Source organism: Polistes canadensis, unplaced genomic scaffold (genome assembly GCF_001313835.1).
Source record: "Polistes canadensis isolate GaletaPanama2010 unplaced genomic scaffold, ASM131383v1 scaffold_1, whole genome shotgun sequence".
In the NCBI taxonomy this organism is placed as follows: Eukaryota; Metazoa; Arthropoda; class Insecta; order Hymenoptera; family Vespidae; genus Polistes; species Polistes canadensis.
In genome coordinates this window covers 574,623-600,281 of record NW_014569548.1, presented here as the reverse complement: position 1 = coordinate 600,281, position 25,659 = coordinate 574,623, and the positions used below count along the sequence as shown (strand labels likewise).

Sequence of the window (25,659 nt, the reverse complement as noted above, 5' to 3'; positions counted from 1 at the left end):
ATAAGCTAGCTAGCCAGATATTCCAGAATGTTTTACGCCTCATTAAGCAACAATGTATTGTTGTCAGGGTGAATTATACCGGGCATGAGACGCCTGTCAAGACAAATGGCTCCAACCGGAGGTAATTGTGGGCTTTTATTAGCTCTACTTGCTTTCTCCTCTTGGCTGCAAATCGCGCAATGGCTTTGGAGGCATCAAGTAACGCCGTCAGAGAGGAGCACCAAAACAACGACGGAAGCGACGACAACCCTTTTCACTAGAGAAAGGGGTAAGGCATCACCACACTCCTTCCACTATCTTCCTTCTCTTTTGATGCCGTGTAATTACTCGCGTGACACTAACGTGGGAATGCGAATCTCATCTTCTTAATGCTCGCCAAGTAACCTCCTCCTTTACTTATATTATTATTGAGTAACATCTTCTTCATAGCTAGTACAAAGAATTTGTTTCATTTTGTAAAAGCATTCGAGAAGTATCAAGAGAAATAGAGAAAATAGGGATGATAAATATACACGCACGCGAGTGAACTATGTCAAAGCTGGTATGTTCTGTTGGCATGTCCGGTAAGATTACTGTGGTCAGCATGTTTCTTAAGAGATGTTTCACATACTTGCAAAGTGTAATTACACATAGAAGGGTGAAAATCGTTGCAGTAGGTAGTTATGCGCATGAATCTAAAGAAAGTATGCCACGTTCTTTTATCCTTGGAATTAGGTTTTTTTTTTCTTTATACGAGATTTTAATCGATCAAGTTCTATTAACGATTCCAAACATATTTTCCCAAAATCCAAACGCGAAAATCCAGAAATATTGCCACTCGCTTTATAGACTTTATATTGGAGTATATATATATATATATGTATATACGAAACGATAAGAAAAGTGAAACGAATAAATTCGTCGTTTCTCATCTTACTCGATGGTGTCTCGTACTCAACGCGGAAGCCAAAATCGAGGTCTTCTTTTTCCATAGGGGAAATACGACATTTCGAAAGGCCGTATTTTCTATAGGAAAGATCCGCTGCTATTCGCGCGTTATTACAGCTCTAGGAGGCAAGATTCACTCGCTCGAACATATGCGGCCAAGCTCCAGTCTTTCCCTTATCCCTCTTTTACACATACCCACCCCACCGTGCTTCAACGTTGGTTCATGTATTTATGCATTTCCTACCATCACAACCACCACCACCACCACCACTACCACCACTACAACCACCCGACTCTATTATTTCTTTTCTTGAATCTTTACTCTAATACTTCGACACGTTTAAACATCTACGTGTATCTCACTTGAGGCATTGCGACGTCAATGATCGGCTTTGTGTGTCGTACGAGAGATTGTCTTCACGGTTTGAGAAAAAGGGGGACGTTAATAGACTGGAATGAAGGACGCGTGGAGGAGTTCATTGGAAAAACTATTCTTGTTAACGCTGTAAATAATAATCGGTAGTTAACCGTAGTAGCATTATCTTCTTTTTCATCTTGCGAACAACTCGATGCAACCAAGATATAGAGCTATGTCCTGTCAAGAAAGGAAAAGTTTATAATTAGAAGCTTCAATAAATATATAGTTTTATATATATTATGGTGGTACACATATATATATAGTGGATGTTGTTTTTCTTCTTTTTCCTATGATAAAATATCGATCGGGGGGTGGGGAATTGAGGTGCTTCGGCTAAAGCGTTAATAAAATGGAAAAGAAATGATTTTGACCGGGTTTTTTTCCCCCTTACCCCGTGTTACACCTGGCCACGTTAGCTTTCATTATTCAAGAGTCATATTTACTCATTGGATTCAATTCGGATTCACTTATGGTATGATTTACTGAAGGAAGAGGCGTACCTGGAACACCCGGTGATGGGAATTTATCGGGGGATGGAGGCGGCCACCCCTAAAAGCGAACGCGTATAAGGAAAACAGAGATAGACTTTCTAGAATAGGAGGGAGTGCAATGGAAACGGCGGACAACGAAGGGAGAAGAAGATAAAGGGCGCGTCCTTTCCTCATATTCTATATTCCGTATGCTGGCTCATGAAAGTCCTAGGGATACCTTCCGAAATTCAAATTTACAGCACGTGCTATACTCGAGTGACTCTAGTTGCATGACGATGCATATTAAGTTCGACCAATAAGTTTGATCTACGAAGAGAAATGATTAAAATCTTATTTCTAATGTATCCAATGAAACTATCTTTTATTATCGTCGATTAACGCATCGCTAAAAGGATTCTCGCGACGAATGGAAACGTGTTCACGATTCATGCGATAATTGAAACGTGGTAACGTTTATCCAAGGATATTAAATTTCAATCCACCCTCTTTACAAATAGTGATAGATATAAATAATCAGATGACATATCGCGATACTTTTGAACGTACATTATCGATAAATCATACTGGCAATAATTGTATTCGAAATAATATAATATAGTTACGACTATTGGAGAAAAAAAAATGAAAAAAGGGAAAAAAGAAAAAGCTTCTCATATCAATAGAAATCTTATCGATATCCATTGGCCGATTTTGCTGATTCTATATTCGGACCCTTTCCGCTTTAAAATTTACTGGAAAACTTTTCTCCGGTCTTAAGCGTAGCTTCGTACCTCTTTTCTTTTCTTTTTTTTTTCTTTTTCTTTCTTTTTTTATGATCGAGATATTATTTCACTATTTCCTTGTCATAAACTTCGATTGTTTCTATACGAGTCTACCGTGTGTCTCTTGATGAAAATTCAATCAAAAAAAAGTTCTTCGTTTTTCTTTAAGTTTCTATACGCGCGTTGAAAGATAAGGTTACACATACGAAAAAGGAAAGCTTGGTAGGAAAACAGGGAAAACCATTATGCTGATGTCTCAACATGTTACTCACCGTGGTACGGTGTCTTGGCCTCTGAATTTGTGACACTCCCCTTTTTGCTACTCCACGCATTTTCGACAATGAAATGGCCATAACCATATACTGCGGGCTTTTTTGAGATATACGACGATGTTCTGCAGGAGAACGAGGTATCTTATTTTTGTATATCACTTGCGTATGTATGGCATACATGAAACATCGTCACATCCCACGGGTCAACTTCTTCAAGGCGTCTTTACTCTGGCGTGACGGTATTTATGTTGCTATTTTTTGATCAGAAAGCTTACGTTTCATTTATCGTGGATGGTTTAGAAATTGAATGATTATAAAGTATCAAAATAAATGAAAATATTAATAATTTTTAATTAGGAATAAAAAATGAAATGGTAATTTAAAGTATTTTAAAATTAAACAAAATTACAAATTTAAATAAAAAGAATAAATTTATATAAATAGGAAAAAATGTAAGTAGTAAAATTAAATAAAATTAAATTCATAACTATAAATGGTATGTATATTATATAGTATACTTATTTGATTTTATTACACAAAGTAAAAAAAATTAATAATTAAATTAAATTCTTTCATGATATTTATAATTAAACTATACGATTATAAATTTAATATCATAGCGTATTCTTATGAGTGAATTGTGACATCATGACTATTCACCGAGATATTAGTTTGTGATACAAGTTACGTGACAAACTCTATACAATCTTAACTATGTTCAAGCTAAACTTTGAAGAAGTATAAAAATATCTCGGAAGAACTTATGGTCACTGAAAATAGATCGAGAAATAAAGAAAGGTTGGTGTTTTCATTTATATGTCCTTGGAATAAATAGTCGTAGCTTGATCAAGAGCAAGGGGGTTGGTTGGTGGTGGTGGTGGTGGTGGTAGGGGGGTGGCGGTGTTGAGAGGGTAGAAGAGAGTGCAGAGAAGAGTTCGATGCTAGCAGGGATCGCTGGCAGGGTAAAAGGTGGAGACATACCCTCCCCTGATTCCCTACGAACCCGAACATGAATTAAAGTTTTAATTTCTCTAAATCACTGTTCGCCCTTGAGCGCTTTCCACCAGACGGTCCGTTACTTATAGCTTTTGCCCTTTTACCGCTTACTCTCACCCCTTCCCACCCTCGTAGCTCTCTTTTTTCTCGTTTTGCTTCGATCTTACCACCGTCCGACCCTCTTAAATCGAAGGAAATCGATATGCACTTATCCGATGACTCTCGAGACTCGAATAACGAGTCGTCTTTTTTTTCTTTCTTTTATTTTTTCCTTTTTTTTCTTTTTTTTTTGTTAAGCAACCACGTAACTACCAATTTCTTACCACTTATATTAAACGTACGATACTTCGGTATAATAAAAACAATGTACTTATCAGTAATACGAATGAAATATCTCTTAATGAGAAATACGTTTGAAAATTATACCAAAGTTTTATGCGAAATTCGCGATCTTTATTCTCCCTTTTTCGTTTCCATCTTCATCCATAGCGCCCAAAAAGGGGCGTAGGGTAGGATAGGGTAGGGTAGGTAGGTTGGTAGGTAGTCGTTCGTTTAAAATCATGACGCCGAGTGCGAAGGGTAGAGAAACGAGCTAGGCGTTAGCATTAACGTTAGGTGTGCGCCACACCAGTAGCAGCAGCAGCAGCAACCGAGGCCACCTCTACAAGAACTTCCTCCCACCCTCCCCCCTTTCCTCTTTCCCGTTTCCTGTTTCCCTCCCACAAAAGGTTTCTCTTTCTCGACCTCTGCAACGACGGCGACATATTGTTTCCATTCTCCTCTCTTCGGCTAAAGCGCAATAAAAAACTGGCATAAATATCGCCACCCTTGACGGGGCGGGGGTGTAGGGTGTGGGGTGAGGTGGGAAACGTACCAACCACCTTCCTTCAGTTTCGCCTTCGCAACAACCTCTACCGTTCTCACTTCTCCTATTCTCTCGGTGTTCTCGGTGTAAGAACTAAGAGATACCGACGAATGCGGTATCTGGTCTGGCGCGTATAAATACTACGAAATACCCTCCAAATTCTAGCGACTAATTTGTCTGAGTGGCTTTTTGGACTGTTACACGAAATAACTCCTAAAGTCCAGTTACTTCTTTCTTTATCTTCTACTCTCTTTCTCTCTATCTCTCGCTCATTTCAATTTGTTTTACATTTTCCCCAACTGTGGTCTAGTAATGAAAAATTATCGAACAGTATCGAAACTATTGAGATAATTTATTTCGACAGACTTTAAATGTTATTGTTGAGAAAAATATATTACACGTAGATACGAGCGATCAGCCGATTGAGACGAGTCGAAAGAAGCTACCTAGCTACCTGGGTTGGATTTTATTTGCGGAAAAATTAGCAAAGGATTTTACTTCGTAACGGACCGCTGATTAATAGACAACGAGTCTATAATATTTTTCCTTTTTTTGTCACATTATTTCATATAATCTGTATTAAGTATAAAGTGTTACTTTTTGTTCTCAATTCATCATATAAAATAATATTACAATGTTATTATCGGTAGTTTCTGTTTGAACTCTGTGCGAAATCGTCTGTAATTATTTAAATAAATACTGCGACTTCTCACCGCTTTATTTTCTATAATTATATTATATATATTTTATTTTATTGGTTATAATAATCTCTCTTTTTTATTTCTCGAGATACTTACAGCGTAACAGGTTCTTCAGGACTCGATGGGGAAATAGATAGCGACGTGGTTGCTGTCACGCATCTTAACGTATTTGGCGATCTTACACGATCATCCACCTGAAAACAAAAAAAAATAGTAATTGACATCGTAAATATTTCCTTTACGGAGGGACGTTTACACGTGCCACGGAAAAAGTTTCTATTAGGTCACGCGATAATTTCTATTTCAGTGAATAGAATAAAAAAGAGAGGAAAAGAAAAAAAAAAAAGAGAAAAAAAAAGAAAATAAAGAAGGCTCAGGCTGTGTTTTATCGTCGTCTGAATTCTTTTCGCGATCCTAGCCGTTTTCGATGGGGATCCGAGCAACAGGTACAGCAAACATGTCCTCCAGGCATCATGCTCGAAAGAGCACACACGTGATTTATGATATAAGTGAGTTATCGAAACACCTCTTTTCCTACCCTTCTGTGGTACGTTAACTGTGTTCACGAAAGTAAGAGAAGAAAATTTATTATTCGTAAGATAAATTTCTCAATGTTTATTGAAAATCCTTTTGTATTTTCAGGGCGGTGGAGGGGGGGGGGTTGGTGTGGTAGAAAGAAATTATTAAATATTATTTTTTCTTTTGGAGAAAATGGGATGTAAATAAAAATGATAATAATTGTATATACGTAGCTTAAAGTTGATATTATTGATATTATCGATAAATTCTCTTTTAAGAAACTGAAAATTATTTTTCTCGTCGTCTAAAAATATCCACGATTTTAAAGAGATTAATAATGACAGTGGAAATCCTCTAGGACGATCGTACTAGAGGGAAACAAAAAGTAGCCTCGGGCAAGTGGACTAAACTCACACCGACATCAATCTAAACGAACGAGTCTCTCTCGTCCCCCTAACGAGCCACCGAGTCATATAAATTTTATTGCTATTTCATAAATCCTCCCTACTAACGTGAATAACCACCATCAAGGAAACTCTCCGAGAGATTATCAGAAATGTATAAAGTTACGCGGAAATGTTATATACCCTGGGCCCAGTTACGATTTGATTCTATTGTTAAAAAAACTTAAGTTAAAAATTATTTTTTCTCTCCCACGAGAGAAAGAGAGAGAGAGAGACGATCGGAAAAAACGTTAAGATAATTATAATACGATTAAGAATAATTGTTTCTTTTGTTAATCACACATTGAAATAATATTGCCATACGAACGACTTCTGCAACGATTTTGGAAACATTTTCTTCTTCGTCTTCTTCTTCTTCTCAGTGTTCCTAGACTTTCCACGATTTCGAACGAAATTCTTAAAATCCTCCCTTCTCATTTCCTTCCTTCAAAAGCTCGTAGACCAAGGGGCTCTGATTTACATTTCTTTTTCTCGACGACATAAAAATTCCGCAACGATAACTTCCTTTGTTCAACCCTCTGCGGTCTTGGGTACGAACCAAACCCCTGCTGGCTTCGAGAGAGCTGCGGGGCGTCGTCGTAAGGCTCGTCTAGTTTTTCGTTTATATTACATTTTTCCTTAATTAAAGGTACCTCTTCTCATCGGGGGGCGGCGATGGGGAGGGGATGGGCGTGGGCAGGGGGAGGCAGGCGGAGGGGGGGGGTAAGAAGAACGAATTCGATCGAATATATAAATTTCGATACGAATGTTTTAAAACCAACCTTCTTATCTCAAAAATGATATTTCAATTCTAATAATAAGTAATCTTTCGATCAAATTCATCTACTCTCTCTCTCTCTCTCTCTCTCTCTCTCTCTCTCTCTCTCTCTCTCTGTTTCTATAAACGAAAAAAGATTTCGACAAAAGCTTTGATTTATCGAGTATCATTTACCCTAGAATTGAACACAGATTTCTTTCAATAATGCAAATCCATGGGTCTGATCATCGTTCGTTAGGTTTTGAGAATCGACAGATACTACTGCTGCGACCGGTGAGAGAATTTACAGAGAGAAAGAGAGAGAGAGAGAGGGAAAGAGTAAAAGAGATAGGAAGAGAGAAGTAGGATCGAAATGTAATTAAGAGAGCAAATAATCCGAGCTGAACAAACTCCGTGAAATGGATCAAAGAACTCGCGAACGAAAAAGGAAGGGGGGGAGCAAAATAGATGGAAGAAGGACGAACGTATATGTATACTATACGTATATATATATATATATATATACGCTGATAGAAAGGCGTGTCGGGGAAGGTACCAGGATGAACTACGAGAAATTCGCCCTCGTCCTGTCGTCGACCTGTCTAGCTTGAAGGAGTAGGGCAACGAGAGGTCTCGGCACAGACCCTCGATAAATATTTCCGTCAAGTGACCGGGGAGTGGAATTCAAAGAGAGTCGAAAGGTGGAATCGAGAGCGGACGGCCTACGTCCTTCTCTTTCTACGAAGGAAGGTTTGGGACTGCTAGAAGAGAAGAGGGGGGTGGTGGTATACAGATGAGAGATGGAAAGAGAGAGAGAGGGAGGAAGAGGGAAGAGGTTAGAGGCCAGTATATTTGCGTTACGTTACGTAGTTGCGCGTTTAATCAGCCGTGTACTCAGAAAAGGGCGCGTTTGAGGGAGAAAAAGGAAGAAAAGGGAAAGGGACGAGAACGAATGGAGGTGGAAGAAGTGAAAGAGTACCTACCCGTCGACTTGTGGATATCGAAGGAGGAAGAGGATGAGTCCAAAGGGTCTTCTCGTGCCTTTTGAGAGTACCGAAGAGACCGGACTCGGTTTTTATTGTCAAACTATCCTGTCGTCGTTGGGTGACTATAGGAACTCCGAATGAGTCTTCTCGTATAAAGCTAAGGGTAACTAATTTTTTAAACGGTCTGCTATATGGTGTCGTCTTTCGATGAATCGATTACGTGTTCTTATCGTTTATTCTTCTTTAGGAAAAAAGTGTAGTATTTCATTTGCAGAAATTGAAGAAAACGGGTGAAGTTTGAGAGTAAGAGAGAGAAAGAGAAAGTTTAAGTATATGCGAGTATGTGTGTGTGTGTGTATGTGTGCGAGCCTACGAAACGTCGATGGCGTGACAGATTGCCTCTAGTATTTTCCACCACATACATCATCGGCACCCGCCAGCCCCTTAGTTCTACTTCACTGCTCACCGTTGCCATCTCTCTTAATTGGCATCGCCTACCAATCTACCTGCTGCTTTACCGTTCAGAAAATTTTACCGAAGCGTATTTTTTTGTTCAGTATGATATATATATGTAAAATCGATCCGCCGATCCTTCCTACGGAAGAACAGAAAATTTCGATTACTTTTGAAAATATTTTCTTATTTCTCAATAAGATTATCTCTATGCAATGTTATATAATATAAGAGATTTAAGAAACTTTCTTTCTCGATATTCGCGTACGTAGATAAATATATCGATAAAATATAAAAAAGAAAAAAAAAAAACAAAGAACGAAGAAGAAGGGTCAGTGACAAAGTGTAAACCGCACTTTCATCGTCAGGGATACGATTAGGGAAAAAATCGTGTTGTTTTAAGGGGAAGTGAAAATTAAATACCGCGGTGTGTCCAACCCCATAGGTCCGGTCACCTAATAATTCATACGAGGAATGTAAAAAGGGCTGGCCCTTTTTTCCCCGAGCACGCTAGGACGAGAGAGAGAGAGAGAGAAAGTGAGAAAACTAAAAAAAAAAGAAAAGGGGGTAGAAAAATACGGGCTCGTATTTATCTTGAGATTTGTAACCGCCTTGGTCTCGATATTTATTGGCCCTTTTTATCAGATAGGGATATTTCTATAGTTTGACAGACCATTCAACTTTATTATGTTCTTTTTCTTTCTCTCTGTATTCGCAGTGAAACGATCAAATGCATTTGTTGAGAAGTTAGTTAAACAAAATGAATTAATATTGAATGAACAATTAACGCTAAAGAAATTCTTTTGGAAATATTCCTACAACGGGTAATACTTGCCAGCAAATGAAACGGTGTTAACGTTCTTAGGAAGGGTAGGCTGGCAAGGAACGTGTCTCATCGTGGTAAATACATAAAGAAGGATCTGGAGTGCGCGTAGTCCTCCGTAAGGGTGCACCTACGGCCTAACTACCTACCAACCGAGGTCATATTTGGGATTACGGAGACGGCGGTTGCAGCCTCTCAAGGATGATAGTTGCGAGCGTAGAAGAGCTGCCTTGCTAAACCCAGCCCCATTATCTTAACAAATCTAATCTCGCGGTGGGTGTTTATAAATGTCTTGTTTTCCGCAGAAGGCAGGATGGCAGACGGAGGAAAGGAAAGGACGAAAGGACGAAGTGGGAGTAGTGAGCTTGCCTGGATTTTCTCAACCCCTCGTTACCAGAACTTGGAAATACAGTTGCACTTCTTGAATCCGGAATATTCTAATGTGTGTATCTTTTTCTTTTCTTTTTTTCACATCTTCTTTTATATATTATTTATATTTCGTAAATCTTACGAATGTTAAAAATATATTTGTATGATTATAGTTGAAGTTAAAGTATCGTTCAAATGTATGATATTATATGATTTTGTATTTGAACTGTTTACAATAAAATAAATAAAAGAAAATCAAAAGAAAAGATTGACACACATTGAGAAATCATTGCTCGTTATATAAAAGTTCCAAATTGTTTTGAGATTTTTACTTTCGCGTTAAGAAATAATCAAATTTTCCTATTTAATATGGTGCTGTTCGCGAGTAACTCTTTCGCTTTAAATTTTCATTCGAATCTTGCACGAGTAGGAGGAGGAGGAGGAGGAGGAGGAGGTTACATCAGAGACTTGTTTCGTCCTCGAAGCTAAGGTTGAGGCTCTATTCCATCCTAACTCGTCTCGAGCGTAATTTGCACACAAAGTGCTGAGGAGGAGTAGTACTATGCGGGGTGCCAGTACCGCGGGTATATGTATATGTATGTTATATACACATTGTACCCGAAGACATTATGCTAACACCCTTCCACGTGAACAACCATTTACTTCGCACGGTTATTAAAAATGTGCGTTTATAATGTTACTCCGCGTTACTCCAAATAAAAATCCTGATTTTCTAAATACTATTAAAAAGATAAATCGGAAATATAATACTATATAAAGGGAGGGAAAAACAAAATGTATACAAGCATTATGCCATCTTGATATATCATACGTGCGTGAATGTTGAACGTTGCGACTTGTGATTAAAACGCAAGACGACGTTTCTCTACCAGGTAATAAAAAGCCTGTCACGTAGCATTAGCTTCGAAGATGGAAGGGAAAGGAAGGAGGTAGACCGAGAAGTTGAGGAGACGACGACGACGACGACGACGACAAAGAAGAAGAAGAAGTAGAAGTAGAAGAAGAAGGGAAAGAATACTGATTCATTATTCAATCTGGGTCGAGTGATTAGCATGCGCCGGTGCCCAACGTACCTTGGATCCTTCTAAATAATGTAAGGCGTTCTGCCGCAAGGAGGTCTACATAGGTTGCCATCGTCTTTGTGGACGACGTTCCAGACTCGTCTCGTATTACGTTGCTTTAACTTTAACACGATTTTTGTAATATTACATTTTTCAAATGCAACCACGATCGTCAATAGTAATGACAATTAAGTTGTTCAGATCTATTCAATTTTATACACGTTAAGAAATATATTCAAGTTTAATATTAGTTAAATAAGACAGACCTAATAAATCTCGAACGGAGTCGAATAAAAGTGGGAAATAGTTTTCTCGAAACAATGATAAAATTTCATCAGTTTGGTCTCCAACCGACATGAAAGAAGACCGCAGGATAAAACATTTTTAATATCATTAAGTAGGAATCTCTCTGCGGTGTACTGGCCCTTTTCTCGTCCTTATTCCCCCCTTGGCGTCGCCATCCACGGTGGTCTCGGCTTGAGATCTGGATGTAAGAAGGGTTGTATTCAGCTTGCCTCCAGGGCATGTTAATGCACTCCAAGATCTTAGCACTTACACTCCAACACGCCCGTCCTCCTCCTCGTCCTCAAGTTCCTCCTGCCCTTCCTCCTCCTCCTCCTCCTCCTCCTCTTGCTCCTCCACGTCGTTGCCGTCGTATTCCTGCTTTTCCATCCCCAGCCATTTTCTCTTTCTCTTAAACTACCCCCGACCAAGACTCCAACGCCTCCAGAGGGCTTTCACGGACGACGCCTTAAATCCGGATCTTTGCCCTCCTCCGACCACCCTTCCTTCTTCTCTACGCCACCTAACGCTACTCTCTTTCTCTTATCCTCGGAAAACCTTTCTCTTTGCCCCAGCATCGTTATTCTATCTCGAATGGTGTAAGAAAGAAAGCGGATTTTCTAAAACACCAACTTACGCGAAGTCAAATCATTTTTATCGTCAATAAGTGTATCCTGTGAATATAACAAAAAAAAGAATGGTTTTATATCAAAATAGTGTTTGAAAGAACTTAAATAGAATTTTCTAGTAAATTCTTTTTTTTTTCTTCTTCTTCTTTCTAAGATCTATTAAAATGCTGTTCTCACTTTTCATTAGAGAACCTTCCTTACGCACGAGCGAATAACTTTTTGACGAAGGAGAGAAGAAGAAGAAGTCATTGCCATCGTGGAAGGATTCAGGATTGAAGGGAGAAATGGGGGGGGGTAGGAGAAAGTAAGACGAAAAGAAGGACGAAGAGAAAGAGTAAGCTCGCAGAAAGAAATCTTAATTAACGAAACCATTGTTTCGGTCGTGAAAACTCAACGAAATTTTAGCAGGCAGATCGAGCTTTCTGTCTCTTTCTCTCTCGGAAAAAAAAGAAAAGAGAAAAAAAGAAAAGAAAAAAGGATAAGAAGGAAAGAAGTGAGAAAGAGAGAGAGAGAGAGAGAAAGGAGAGTGAGAAGAGATCGTCTGGTCGGAGGAATATAGGGTGAGTGAAAAAAAAGGGCACTTTTTTCCAAGGCCAACAGATAGGACGGACGGGGCCGCGTTGGCCACGTCGGCCACTGGCGGTGGTGCGCACAAGGGCACACAAAGCCCTTGACGGATGAGTAGCCACCGTGGTGTAGCACAAAGCCCGCGTTTACGAGTGACCACCTGTTGAGGGGTCCTGCACGCACCTGTGTACGCACACATAGCTCATCCGTCCTACGTGCGCCACCCTCACGACCTTTGCGCACGTATACGGATGATATTTTCATCCACGATTACAGAATCGATGGCCTTACCGATAACATATTATACACGTGTATGCATCTACTACCTGATTCCCCGATTACTTATCCTGTTATCTTTCATTTTCAACCAACCAAACAATATTTATTATTTCAAGCCTACGCGTTGGAACGGGTTAAAAATTTGTGAAAAAGGATAGAAAGAAAAATAAATATATGTTAGGAAAAAAAAAAGAAATGCAATAATTTATACGAATGAATTTATCTTCCCGATCATTTCAAATATAACGTTAATGATTTATTCGTGAGAAGAAATTTCGTTTCGAAGTTTTAACTACGAAAAAAAAAAGAAAAAAAAACAATATTTGTATATTATTACACGTAAAATCTCAAAAGTTCCTATAACAAAATAATACATATTTCTTTTGCCGAGAGATTTTCGCACGTTGAAACATCGAAGAAACGTTGTTGAACGGTCACCTGGGTAGTTAACAATTCGAAATGCTTTCCAGGTTCATCGGCGAAGCGTACCAGCGTAACAATCGTACCAAGCCCCAGCGACGGGTTCTGAAACGGTTGAGCGACGTTGCGAACGCGGAAAAGTGCTTTGCCGTTTTTACCGGTCGACCGCTCGTCAATCCGCAGAGAGATCGGAGAGCACTCTTTTTTCTCTCTCTCTCTCTTTCTCTTTCTCTTTCTCTCTCGCTTTCTCTCTTTCACTATAGCGCCCTTTTTTTCCATCCCTGCCGTTCACTTCTATCTCTTTTACTCGTGCGCGTTTTGAGAGCCTCCTGTCATGACTCAACCGCAAGCAGAGAACGACAGGGACGCTTTATTTCCAACCCCCCACTCCCACCCCCACCCCCTCACCCTCACCATCACTCCCACACCCTCGTCGCAATCGTTCCATTTGTTTCGCAGCCGGCATTGCATTGCTCGCGGCGACGAGGTTTCTCTCCTACCTTCTCTATTTATCTCCACCTCTTCTTCCCACTTTCCTCTCTCTCTCATTCTCTCTCTTGCTCTCTCTCTTTTCTCTCTTTTCCTCATTCACTCTGAAGCGAGTAGATTTGAGCCGCGGACGAATCGACCCACCGTTATCTCGACGTATCCGCACGCAGGTACGCATTTAAACGCCACTACTAAACCCGACAATATTTATTCTCCGTGGTAACTTCTCCATTTTGACGAACGACGACGAACGCTATCGCGCACGAGCTACCGTACCTACTCGCGAAGCTTTCTACGTAATAAAAAGGAGAGTTAAACTGTATTTTTACTCTGTTCTAGATTACAACGTTAGGGAAAATTCAATGTTGAAAAACACACGAGGAGAAAAATAGAAGTATTATTATATATTTTGACATATATATATATATGTGTTTGTTTGTTCTACAACGACAAATTACGTTAACTTGTTATCGATTGTATATAAGATGTGATTATAATTAATTTTGATTTTAATGAAAATTTTATGCTACGAACCAACCGTTCGTTCGATAACAACGCGTGTGTTTTATTAAGAGAAATAGAAGAAATATAATATTGATGCGATCGATGCTCATTAACGATACCAAATTTGTTCGGTACATCACGTATTTCAATATTCCAATAATTTCTTGTCAAACCCTCGATTTTAATTTCATTTTCTGGTACTATACGTCTTCACCAATTTACCGTCATTTCGATTTAAGTGTCCCGTTGTCAATCATGATCGAATAACCCGCGTGTTTCTAATGTTGACAATAACCTTTAATTCATAAGTGTTTAAAATATCATTGTTCCTAATAATTTTATTCGATTAAATAACAACGGAAAATTCGCGAAATAATAGTTTTTACGATTGATAGCCAAATAGTAGAAGAAAAAGAAAAAGAAGAAGAAAAAACGTCTCAAGACGATCGTCAATGTCGAGCTAGGAGTTGAAGAAAGTCTTTTACCTCGGAAGAGAGATTGAAAGTCTGCCATTCGGAAAGGGGATGGATGGTTGCATCGAAAAGCAATCGCCGTAGGAAGTGGTACGAGTGGACGAACGACGCTCGACTTGGTAAGCTTTTTTCAACTTCTATCTTCTAACGATAGAAGAGGTCGCTGTTTTAAAGTACCGATTCGCTAATGATAGTCCAACCTTTCCAAGACTTCAACTCTTCTTCGCGTTTGCTTGCATCTGATGGCAAATTCTTGACTTCAATCTTTAAATTGATATACATATAATTTTCTCTTTCGACTATGTTTCATATATATATACGCGAAAAAAAGGACAAATTTTGATTAAATTAACCATCAACAGACGATGTTACCTCGCAGTTATTGCGAAAGAAAAACTATCGCTCTGCGTGAGTATCCTTTTTCTTCTTCTTTTTTTTTATTTATTTTTTTTATCTTTTTTTCTTTTTTTATTTCTCTGCCTCTTTTCAATATTTCCCTTCTTCCTTATTTTTCCCCCTCTCATCGGGAGAGAAAATTCGCGCTCGAGAAAACTTCGAAAACTTCCTTGATCGCATAATAGTTCGTTCAAGTTTTCGGTCATTGCGTTAGAGATCGATGTGGTCACTTTGCCATTTTTACGAATGAATATTTTCTTTTTAGAATAAATAACTACGCGTAATAACAAACAAAAAAAAATCATTTTTGTTTATTTTGATAAAAAAGACAGAAAATGATATAACGTATTATTATTGCGAATAAAAGGAATGGTTAAAGCTTTAAGTAGAATGAAAAGAATCTAAGATCTCGAGTTGGTATTCAAATCGATTACACGAGAGAGAGGCGGGGGGAGGGGATGAGGTGGGGGAGGAGGGCAATGTAAAAATTATGCAAATGTCGTTTACAAGTGAATAGGACCATCGCAGCGAGCGAGGTTACAATTAGGCAGGAGCCAATTCAATATCGAAAGCCATCCGAGGGAATATTCAACGGGACCGACCGGTATTAAATGTCGGCCAGCCCGCTTGAAAGCAAACCTCGTCGTATCCGCGTTATCTCGTAGCTCTCAACGTGCACCTTGCTTGCTTACTTTCGCGAAAAAGTCGATTAAAAGATTCATTTATTTTTTCAAATGTTAGAAGAATTACCAATAACAAGAAAATTCTATTAAAAATACGACGAGTGAAATAATAATGGAAGGGGGTGAGGGGATGGCGGCGGGCTGGGTAGTTGGAGGAAAGAAAAAAAAAGGATAAGAATGATAATTTAAATAATTTGTAAATAGGTATTGATAATACGTCGAGAAGAGTTATCTGTTCGTTTTGAATCTCAGGAGATTCATAGACAAGGATACATCTCTTGAAGAGGGCTTCCGCGTTTAAAGCATCGATGGAATTACCGGCGGGTGATGAGTTTAACGGAAGGGATAGAAGAGGAGACGAGAGGTCTCTTCTTTCCTCATCCTTCTAGATATACCACCCTCATTCTCTCTCTCACATACACACACACACACACTCTTTCTGTCTCTCTATCCATCTATCTTCTGAACTCTTCCATTCTACGTTTAACTCGTTCAACTGACGTTCATTCGATCATTCAAATTATCTCGATATTTGGGAGTAGTGTATATGAAAAAATAGATTCCGATTGTTCGAATAAAGACAATCATTCTTTACTCGACCGAAATAGAAAGATAAAAGAAAAAAAAGGGATAAAGAAGATAAGCGTTAGAGATTTAAAACATTTTCGCGAAGACGTCGAACCTTCGTTCTTACTGAATTTGGACTCTTACCCTTGTTCTCATCTACATATGTTTTCGTCAGCTGTGCTTTGTTTCTAGAATAAGAGCTCATTACGAATGCAAAACCGTCCATTCATATTCAAAATTTTATATCACGAGCGCGTAGAACCCTGATCCGGCTAATTTATTCGTCTTCGATCCGCAGAACAACACCGACGAATTCTATGACTTTCTTGGTTTCCCAGCTTTACGACGACGTTACGACTTTTTTTCTTTCTTAAATCTTACGTCATCGATAAGCGTATATAATAAATACGAAGTAGCTTCCATACCGACGATCAATTCATTTCTATATTTTTTTTTCTTTTTTGTTTTTGGTATCTTTTTAAAAAACGAACAAACAAAATCCAATTAGATGTCGACATACCTGTGAAAGTTGAACACATCGATCGAAAGATAGTTACACGAACGAGATAGAACTTTTCGGTTAATGAATATTTTCGTTATTGCATTCCACCTGTATTAGAGACGATTAAAGGACTTACAACTTTTCGAGATAGATACAGACATCGAAGCTTACATCCGGTTGAAACTCATTCTCCTCCTTCTCCTCCCTGTTCACCACTTTCTCACAACGTTTCTCTTTAACTACTCGTCGTCGTCGTCGTCGTCGTACCGCCTCTCGTCGAAGAGATAATCATATTAGCCTCGCTATAACTTGTCTATGCATAAGCATAATACCATGCCGCTGTGGTCCTGGGATCCTGGCCAGGATACGACGTATATTTTACGCGCTCTGCTCGAGCGTACGCGCACCCTCAGAAACACCGGCAGCCAGCCAGCCAGCCAACCAACCAACCAACCAACCAACCAACCAGCCAGTCAGCCAGCCATCCAGAACCCGGATGTTGGCTGTTGCTCTCGTTGCTTGGAGAAACAAGGAGACCAAACTGAGTGAAAGAGAGAACGCGTAAGGAGTAGAGGTGCAACATACAACGTTAATCAGCCTAATTGAATTAAGCACGCGCGACTGTTGTAATTATGACTATTTATAATGATTTCACCGCTGTATCTACCTTACCCTCGCTCAGAACCCCCCTGCCCCCCACCCACCCCATTAACGCTAGGCTGCGGGATGAATATTAGTTTACACGCACGTACACCGACTACATCACGGTTTCACTCCCTCTGTGTCATTAAACGTTTGACGCGGTCGAGCACTTCGCGTTTCCCGTATTGCACATCGACGATATTTTAAACAAACGAATCCACCGAAATGTACAAAAATACGATCTCGCGTATTGTACTTTACGTATTTAGTTTATCGTAGCTTAATAAATAAAAATCAATTATATACGGCTGATTATATTGTTCTCGGTATTTGTTTATATGAAATTAATTCCCATGAAATAAGGTGAAACATTTCGAATAAATCTCATTAAAAAATGATCATTAAGAAATTGTTTTGTTCAGTTGCGTTTATTTCTATTTCATTATTTCAACTATCAATTCTCGCATCGTATGAAAAGCGGCGTGTAACCTATTTAACCAGTTAGTTCTCCCCTTTTTTTTTCTTCTTTTTTTTTTACCCTCTCATAAAGAACGTGACGAAGAAACGTAGAGAGATATAATGAAAGCGAGTGTTTAGTCGGGATTTCCGGACGAGTCGGTCTCTTTGTTCATCTCACACTCAGATTCCTTTCTCTCTTAATATCTCTCTCTTTCTCTCTCTCTCTCTCTCTCTCTCTCTCTCTCTTTCCTTCCTTTCTCTCACCATTTTGTTCGTTCTCTCGTGCGAACGCTTCGGCACGCATCAGAAGTCGTACTTCATTAAGTCAGTAACACTTCTTCCAGCCGCGTTACTCATCCCTTTCAAGGATGGACTATATAGGAGAGGGAGGGGAAGATTGAGAGGGAGTAAGATTAATTGCATTCCGCTAAGAAGAGGCGTATTTTAAACCAAACCGCCGTGCCCGCGTAGAAGCGTTGAAGAGGTGGAGGAGGAGGAGGAGGAGGAGGAGGAGGAGGAGGAGGAGGAGACTTCAAGGGACGGTGGGAGGTAGGGTGGGAGGGATAAGCAGAGAATAAGAGGAGAAAGACAAGACAAGAAGAGGAAAGACGACGAGGTGGAGTCGAATTCCTGCCACTGATGGAAGAGCGATTCTCTCTTTGCCTGAGGCTGCTTGCTGCTAGAAGGACAGAGAACTCTTCCTGAGAGGCTCCTCTTGGTTTAAAGGAGAGGGAAAGAAAGAGAGAGAGAAAGACAGACTGCCTTAGGCCTTGTTGTATTTATCATATAATTACCATAATAGAGCCCTGGAATCAGCCGCCACCGCCACTAACTCTACTACCCCTACCACCAAGGTGCCGACCATCTCCCTCTTTTCAGTTCTACCATCAGCCTCTTCCCAGTTGGCAGCCGCCACTACCGCAAATTGGAAACTCTCGAATACATTTTCCCTTGGTCCGTACTACTCGTTGCGTTTGGAATTGTTCCTCGTGAGATGTCCACCGTCGACTGGTATGTATCTATGTATGTATGTATGTATGTATGTATATTTGCATGTACGTACTCCGGACGCAAGAATGTTAACGACAGAGAATGGAATAGCATAAGAGGGTAAGAGAGTGAGAGAGAGAGAGAGAAGGACGAGCGGTTAACAGTGAAATTCTACGAATGGGTGACGTCAAGCGAGTCCAGAATCGGACGAGTATTGTTGTGTCCTAGACTCGCGTTTCCTCAAAGTAAAGACCGAATAATCGGTGATAACAAACTCTAGGTCCAGTGTGTGTCGACGTTCAGATTTGAAATTCGAAGTGATACAAATTACGTACCCACGTTACGTGTTACTCTCTATTTCTATCTCTCTATCTCTCTCTCTCTCTCTCTCTCTCTTTGACTGAGATATTTTTCAGTTGACGTTTAGATATACATATATATACATATATACATACGTACATACACGAGGGAAAAGTTTAGAGTAGGACTTTATGAATTTCATGTTAGAAGCAAAATAATAACGATAACGACGGCGACGTAGGCACCAAAACTTTCGTCTGGCAAATGAAGAAATTCATATCATTTTCCATGGTCGTTTTAGAAACTATTTTCAAGGTCTATCTCAAGACCTTGTTTGTATGTGTGTGTATTATCTCATTGAGATGTCGACTGTGACGGTTATGCTTCGCATAGAAGACGAGTCGTCAGCTTATGGTCTTCCTATTTCTCATATTCTTTCAAATTTCAGAGCCCCCTTCAGTTCTAGTCGAATGGTAATATAGACTGATATCTTCGCAATTCTTCGTGATAATTCCATTGACGATAGTCATTCACGATAAAATCGTATCTCTATTCAACTTTTATTACTTACTTTACGAGGCACGATCGATCGTCATCTAGAATTGAATAGATTCCATTAGGAAATAAGGCACCGAGAGTACACGCACAAAAAAAAAGAAAAATAATAATAAATATAATATAAAAATGTAGAGATATAGTTGTGAAAATTTATTCTAAGATATGAATTTTTGATGAATTATTCTTCATTTAATTTTATCATCATTAAATACTGATAAAAGCAAACACCTTTCTTCGAGTATCTATCCTCTGCCACCTACCTACCTACCACCATCATCATCGTCAACAACGATCAACTCCCTTTTTGGTCTCGCCGACCCGCTTTTCTGGTCACCGATGTGCAACTCGGTGGAAAGATATTGCAGCTAAACACTGAGTTCTTTGATGCCGCCACGACTACTACCCTTCCGGGCTTTTGCCCTACCAGCAGATAATTAACGTTAAAGGTTAATTTCGTAAAGGTTGGCGGTGGTGGTGGTGGTGGTGGTGGTGGTAGATAAGTATGAAACGTTTCTGCACGATAGATAGAAATTACACGAATATTATTACACTTTACTTCGAGTATCTCGAAATGATATGGATGTATTTTATTCAACAAATAGAGCTCTAAGTATTGACGTTAACTTTCCACCGAATGTAACTAACGATTTAAAGTGCGTTTAAAAAGTTAACATATAAAATAGAGTTATAATATCCTCTATGTGTTATAACAAGGATAATGGATTTTCATTTTGGCAAACGGGAAAGAAACGAGTTCCGGTTAACGGTAAAAATGAAAGTCCGAATATGATATTTTCACACGACCCCTTTCGCACTTGAGATTCTTCATACTTCAAAGCTCGCGTTAAGGGTGAAAATGAGAGATAGAGAGACAAGTGGAGGAAGAGAGAGAGAGAACCACGCGGGACGCGTAAAAACGTCTAAATTGCGCGTAAATAATTATATTTGCATATTCATTGAAAGGTAAATATTTAATGCCGACGAGGCAGAAAGGGGCAGCGTGAAGTGTAACGTATATGTGTAGAAAGAGAGGAGAGGTCCAGGAGTTCGGGGGAGGAAAAAGGAGGAATAGGAGGAGAAGGAGGAGGAGGAGGGTTTCTCGTTGGTGCCGTTGGCCGGCCACCGCGCACACGAGTCAGCCGGAGGAAAAGGGGTTGAATATACATCGCGGATCGTTGGAAATTTTAGCTTAATTTTACTTAACTACACCGGCTCCGTTTCCCCCCCGACATTGTGTGGGGTGGTTGCTACAGGGACAAGTGTTATTTTTGTAATTCCGAGCGGCGCTAATGGGAGGGAGACCTTGGCTTAACTCCCGACGGCTAACAAAAGAGAGTGTTTACCGCAAACGATGGTTACACGAATCCATAAGAGAAAGTAACGTTCTATCAAGTCACGTGGCTCCCATAAAAGTGGAAACCAACAGACCGAGATTACACTGAAAGCAATCCTACATCGTGTATTATGACAATTTACTATCAAAATTGTCATTGGTTTTTATCTCAATTTATGTTACATTACCGATAGTGAAATTATTTCTAAAACGTTGGTTGAAATATGAATAATAAATTAAAGGAAGTTCATAAGTTTGAACGTATCGTGGCGCGTATCGTATCGCTACACGAGCTTTTGGTTAGACATCAGGTAGAGGATGCGAAAAGGGATGCTTGATGAAATTCCAACGGAAAGTAAAGCGAATATCGAGCCTCGCAAGTTACATCGAAGAAGGAGGAGGAAACGGAAGAAGAGGGAAAGAGGAGAAAGAGAGAGAGAGAGAGAGAGAGAGAGCGAGAGAGAGAGAGAGAGAGAGAGAGAGAGGCGCGTATCGAGCGTGAATATTACATCGATCAGAGTTTGATGAGGGGTAAAACCAGAAGGTGGGTGGGGGTCAGATATCAATGGGAGGGATGATGTCGCCTATTATCGAACGAAACACCTGAGCTCTGCTCAAGGATCCTCCTCTCTCTCTCTTTCTCTCTCTTCTCTGCCTTCATGTACCCAACACTCATTGACTATATGAAAACGAACACGTACTCCGGCTGTTGACTGCGGCCCGGGGCTTTGCGGTGAAATTACACGGGTTCTCGTATTATCTGCTCCTAAATTATTCTCCGCTTACCACAAAAATACCTTTCCGCAATGGTTTCCCCTCTTCGTCGAGGCTCACTTTCTCTTACCGAGCTTTTCTTTCCTCTATTTTAGGCCCATTTATCAGCGATCCATGGTTATAACCACATTGTCCGTGTATTTAAGTCGATACGTTGTCGTACGCGAAAAGTTAACAAGATTTTTAAGAATACAAAAACAAAAAAAATGTGTATTTTAAAAGAGAAAAATTAGATAGAATTTTTGATTGGTCGTATCGCGTTTTATCGCGATTGAACGAATGGATAACGATCACATCGAAATAATTAAAAATTACTAATGATCTATTTGATACTTAAATATATGCGTATATTTATATTTATATACGTAATAAATCTTAAGGATATTATAAACCTATCCACGATAGGTCGGACGGGCATTAGTTACGCATAAGTGAATATTGACGAATGTTTGGTTAGGAAAACGTGTTCTGTCCGAGCATGATGGACGTTTTCGGAGGCAAAAGTTGAGCCTGGAGAAACAACTGCTACTCCTGGTATCGGCTACCGAGTTTCCATTTGACAAGAGATGGATGATCCTATTCCCAGTATAGCTATCTGCTTTAAGCTATGAATATCCAGGGAATAGTTCATTATCGTTTTAACTAGTTTGAGTTATAATAATAGCTACGTGATGCACGGTAGAGATGAATCCTTTAATGCGCTTTCAAGAAAATATTTAACTTTCCCTTTAAATCGTATCGTCGTCCTGAGTAATAAATATTTTCGCGGGGGGGGGGGGGGAATAAATTTAACACTAAGGCAACAATAATTTCACGGGTTCTAACGAATCGTTGGATTCTTAAGCTTGGACGTGGTATCGTAATAATAATAATAAAAAAAATCATCATCACACGAACACACCAGTATCAACGACGACGAGTTTGAGTCTAGGTAAAAGTTGCGAAAAGAAATAGCCGAGTGGCCATCACACGTACGATTCGATAAAAGATGGATGATCATACGTCGTAGCGTATAGTCGATCGGTCTCCGAGCTGACGCCCTCGAAGATGAAATGCACCCTAGGCGACCTCGGGATCGACCCTAACACCCAACCATCTACTCTCTCTCTCTCTCTCTCTCTCTCTGTCTCTCTCTTTAGCTTTCTTTTCTTTGCATTTCGAGAACACTCCGATAGGCAAAAGCATATTTACGAGAAATACGCGTGCCTGACTCCCGTTGGATGCCTCTCGTCCACCCCCATGGATATGCGCAATTTCGAATATAAATTTGGCCATATGTAACGCCAAGAAATGTTTATTGATTCAACTAAGGGTTATTAGGTACGCGCCTAACACGATCTTTCCAACATAACCAGTCGTATCACGTACTAGAACCTATAAGATCTATCGAAATCGTTTAGAAGGATACGAAACTTAAGTACAATACATTTTCAAAGCTCGTGGATTATACTTTCTTTCTTTTTTTTGTTTGTTTCTTTTTTTTTTATTTTTGATATCATATTTATCAACCCGAATAAACTCTACGACTATACATTAAAGAATAAAACGAACGAAAATCAAATAGGATTTATATTCGTATTATCCGATTGAAATCTTAGTATTTTGTTATATTATGTTTTATGTTTTTATGAGATAAATAAACCAACACAATTGGATCCTGACCTAACGAGAATATACGAACACGAACCAAGATGACCAACAAAAACATCCACCTCTTTTTCTCGTGAGATTTCTCTACGACGATAGAGCAGTACATTATTTCTCGATGTCAAATAAAGCAATTAGCATGTACCCTGACCAGTGTCCATGGGTTCTAACCCGAGTAATCTCGCCTAGGTCCCTGGCGTGCGCGACATCTTCATCAGAACCAGACCCTTTCCCTTTCTTCCTCTCTCTCTCTCTCTCTCTTTCTCTCTGTTTCTCTCCCTTCTCAAACAGTCTTTACACCATTACCCCTTAGTGGACGATAGCTTTGGTCATGTGACCTCTTATAGAACCTCCCCAGTAACGTAAGATTGGATGGATGTTCCTGAAGTAGGGAAAGAAGAGACAAGGAAATGCAGAGAAGACAAAGAACGTGAGACAGGAAGAACTCGAGAAAGTAGAAACCTTTTGCTAAAAATGAAGGAGTGGGGAGAATGGCAAGAAGATGGTGTCCACCGAGAGGTGCTGCTTTCAAGGGAAATTTCACAAAGGCTGACCCGTTGGTAATGAATGTTATATAACCCTTTTAATGCTTTAAGCCTCTTAGATTTTTCAGAGGGCTCTCCACGCACTTCCTTCGTTCTCCACCTCTACTACTACTACTACTACTACTACCACGATACTACCACTACTTTAATACTACCCATTTACCGAGTACTCTTTGCTGTTACCGCGTGGCAGAAGTGGCTTGCCAACGCCGAAATGAGAAAAGAGTAAGGTAAAAAAAAAAAAAAGAAAAGGAAGGAGTATGAAAAGGGAAAGAGCTCGAGTGAAAGCTGCGGAGGTCGTGCCTCCGGGGTAGATAATTATGTGACGGACGTAAATTAAGCTTGTTTAGATTGGGATTTTTATTAAGGTTTTTTATGAAAGAGTACCGTTGGTAAACGGCACCTGGAACACTTTAACAACGTTGGAACACTTTTAAACGGCGACTAAAGGGTAAACCTGTATAGCGCTTGTTTCTATCTTGATGTCTTTTTATTTTATCGTAGATACGTTATTTTTCTTTTATTTCATCTTTCGTTCAAGATAAAGTCCTCGAAATCTGGATTTTTATTCGTTTCGTGAATTATCTTTCGTTCATAACAAAAATGAATACACGTTAGATTAAAATTTAATTAATCGAATTATCAAGTGCGAAACTTTCAATAATTAATATAAATAATATAAGAATAATATTTAAAGAAGAATTATAGTTAAGATGAAAGGAAATAAAAATCAATAAGAAAAATAATTTCCGTTATACTGAAAGATCGTTATATAAAATCTATAAATAGATAAATGTATGTATATATATATATAGTATATAAAAGTTCCATCGTTGTAAAAGTTTATAACGAAATGAACGAAAGAAGATGTCGAAAGAGCAACGTTTTGATTACCAGGAAACATCTCCGGACGTCTTGTCGAAGCGACGACGCTTGACTGCTCGAGTATTAAAAATCGAGATATAACGTAGATTTTGTAAGGTAGTTTTGCGAAGCCAAGCATGCTCGTTCGTTCCGTCGATTAGGCTTTGCAGTCATTAAAAGTTTATAAAGAAGTCAAGGTACGAGGCGCGGGAACGACGTGCGGAGAGGTATGAGGTGGCAGGTAGTAGGGAAAACGGGGTTGCTACCCCCTCGAATGAGAGCAACGAAGGTAGTCCAGCGGTGAGAGAAGCGGAGAATAAAGAAAGGAGAAAGAGAGGGTGGGGGGGGAGAAAGAGAGAGAAAGAGAGAGAGAGAAAGAGAGAGAGATGAGAGACTCCAAGCAAGTTTTCTCATGTGCAATGCATAATGAGAAAAGGCAGACGGCGCATAAAGGGCTTACAAATGAGGTTCGAGCTATATGTATATACATTTTGCACGTATATATATATATATATACACGTACGAATAAACAACACATTTGCAAGAACGACGTTACGTAATCTCACTGTTGTTGCACCGTTGTTGCAACATTACTGGAACACTAGTAACAACGAAAATAATTCTTCTTTTAGACTCTGGGATAATGTTGAATAGAAAATGTTGTATGCAAAACACAAAAGATAAGGAAGAGATAAAATAAGATAAATTTGATAAAACTTATTATCTAATGTACGTACCTTGTTCATGATTTGGCGGGGATAGTCCCGCCTTGCAAGGGACGACTCTGTAACAAAAAAAAAAGAGAAAAATAACATTACATAGTTGAATCAATGGTACGATTACCTTAACGAAGGATTGCTAATGTAAGGCACGTTTCTATCGCGAACGTGGTA

General features: G+C 39.4%; 1 protein-coding gene across 7 annotated transcripts in view; it reads right to left on the bottom strand.

Moving 5' to 3' along the window:
- LOC106783973 (putative mediator of RNA polymerase II transcription subunit 26) overlaps positions 1–25,659 on the bottom strand; it is a 252,258-nt gene that overhangs the window by 29,135 nt on the left and 197,464 nt on the right. For all 7 annotated transcript variants that reach the window (XM_014743076.1, XM_014743058.1, XM_014743013.1 and 4 more), the window contains 2 exons: positions 25,504–25,550; positions 5,528–5,625 (listed from right to left, as the gene is read on the bottom strand). In XM_014743076.1, the coding sequence (XP_014598562.1) occupies positions 5,528–5,625; positions 25,504–25,550 (145 nt within the window). The remainder of the gene's footprint in view (positions 1–5,527; positions 5,626–25,503; positions 25,551–25,659) is intronic.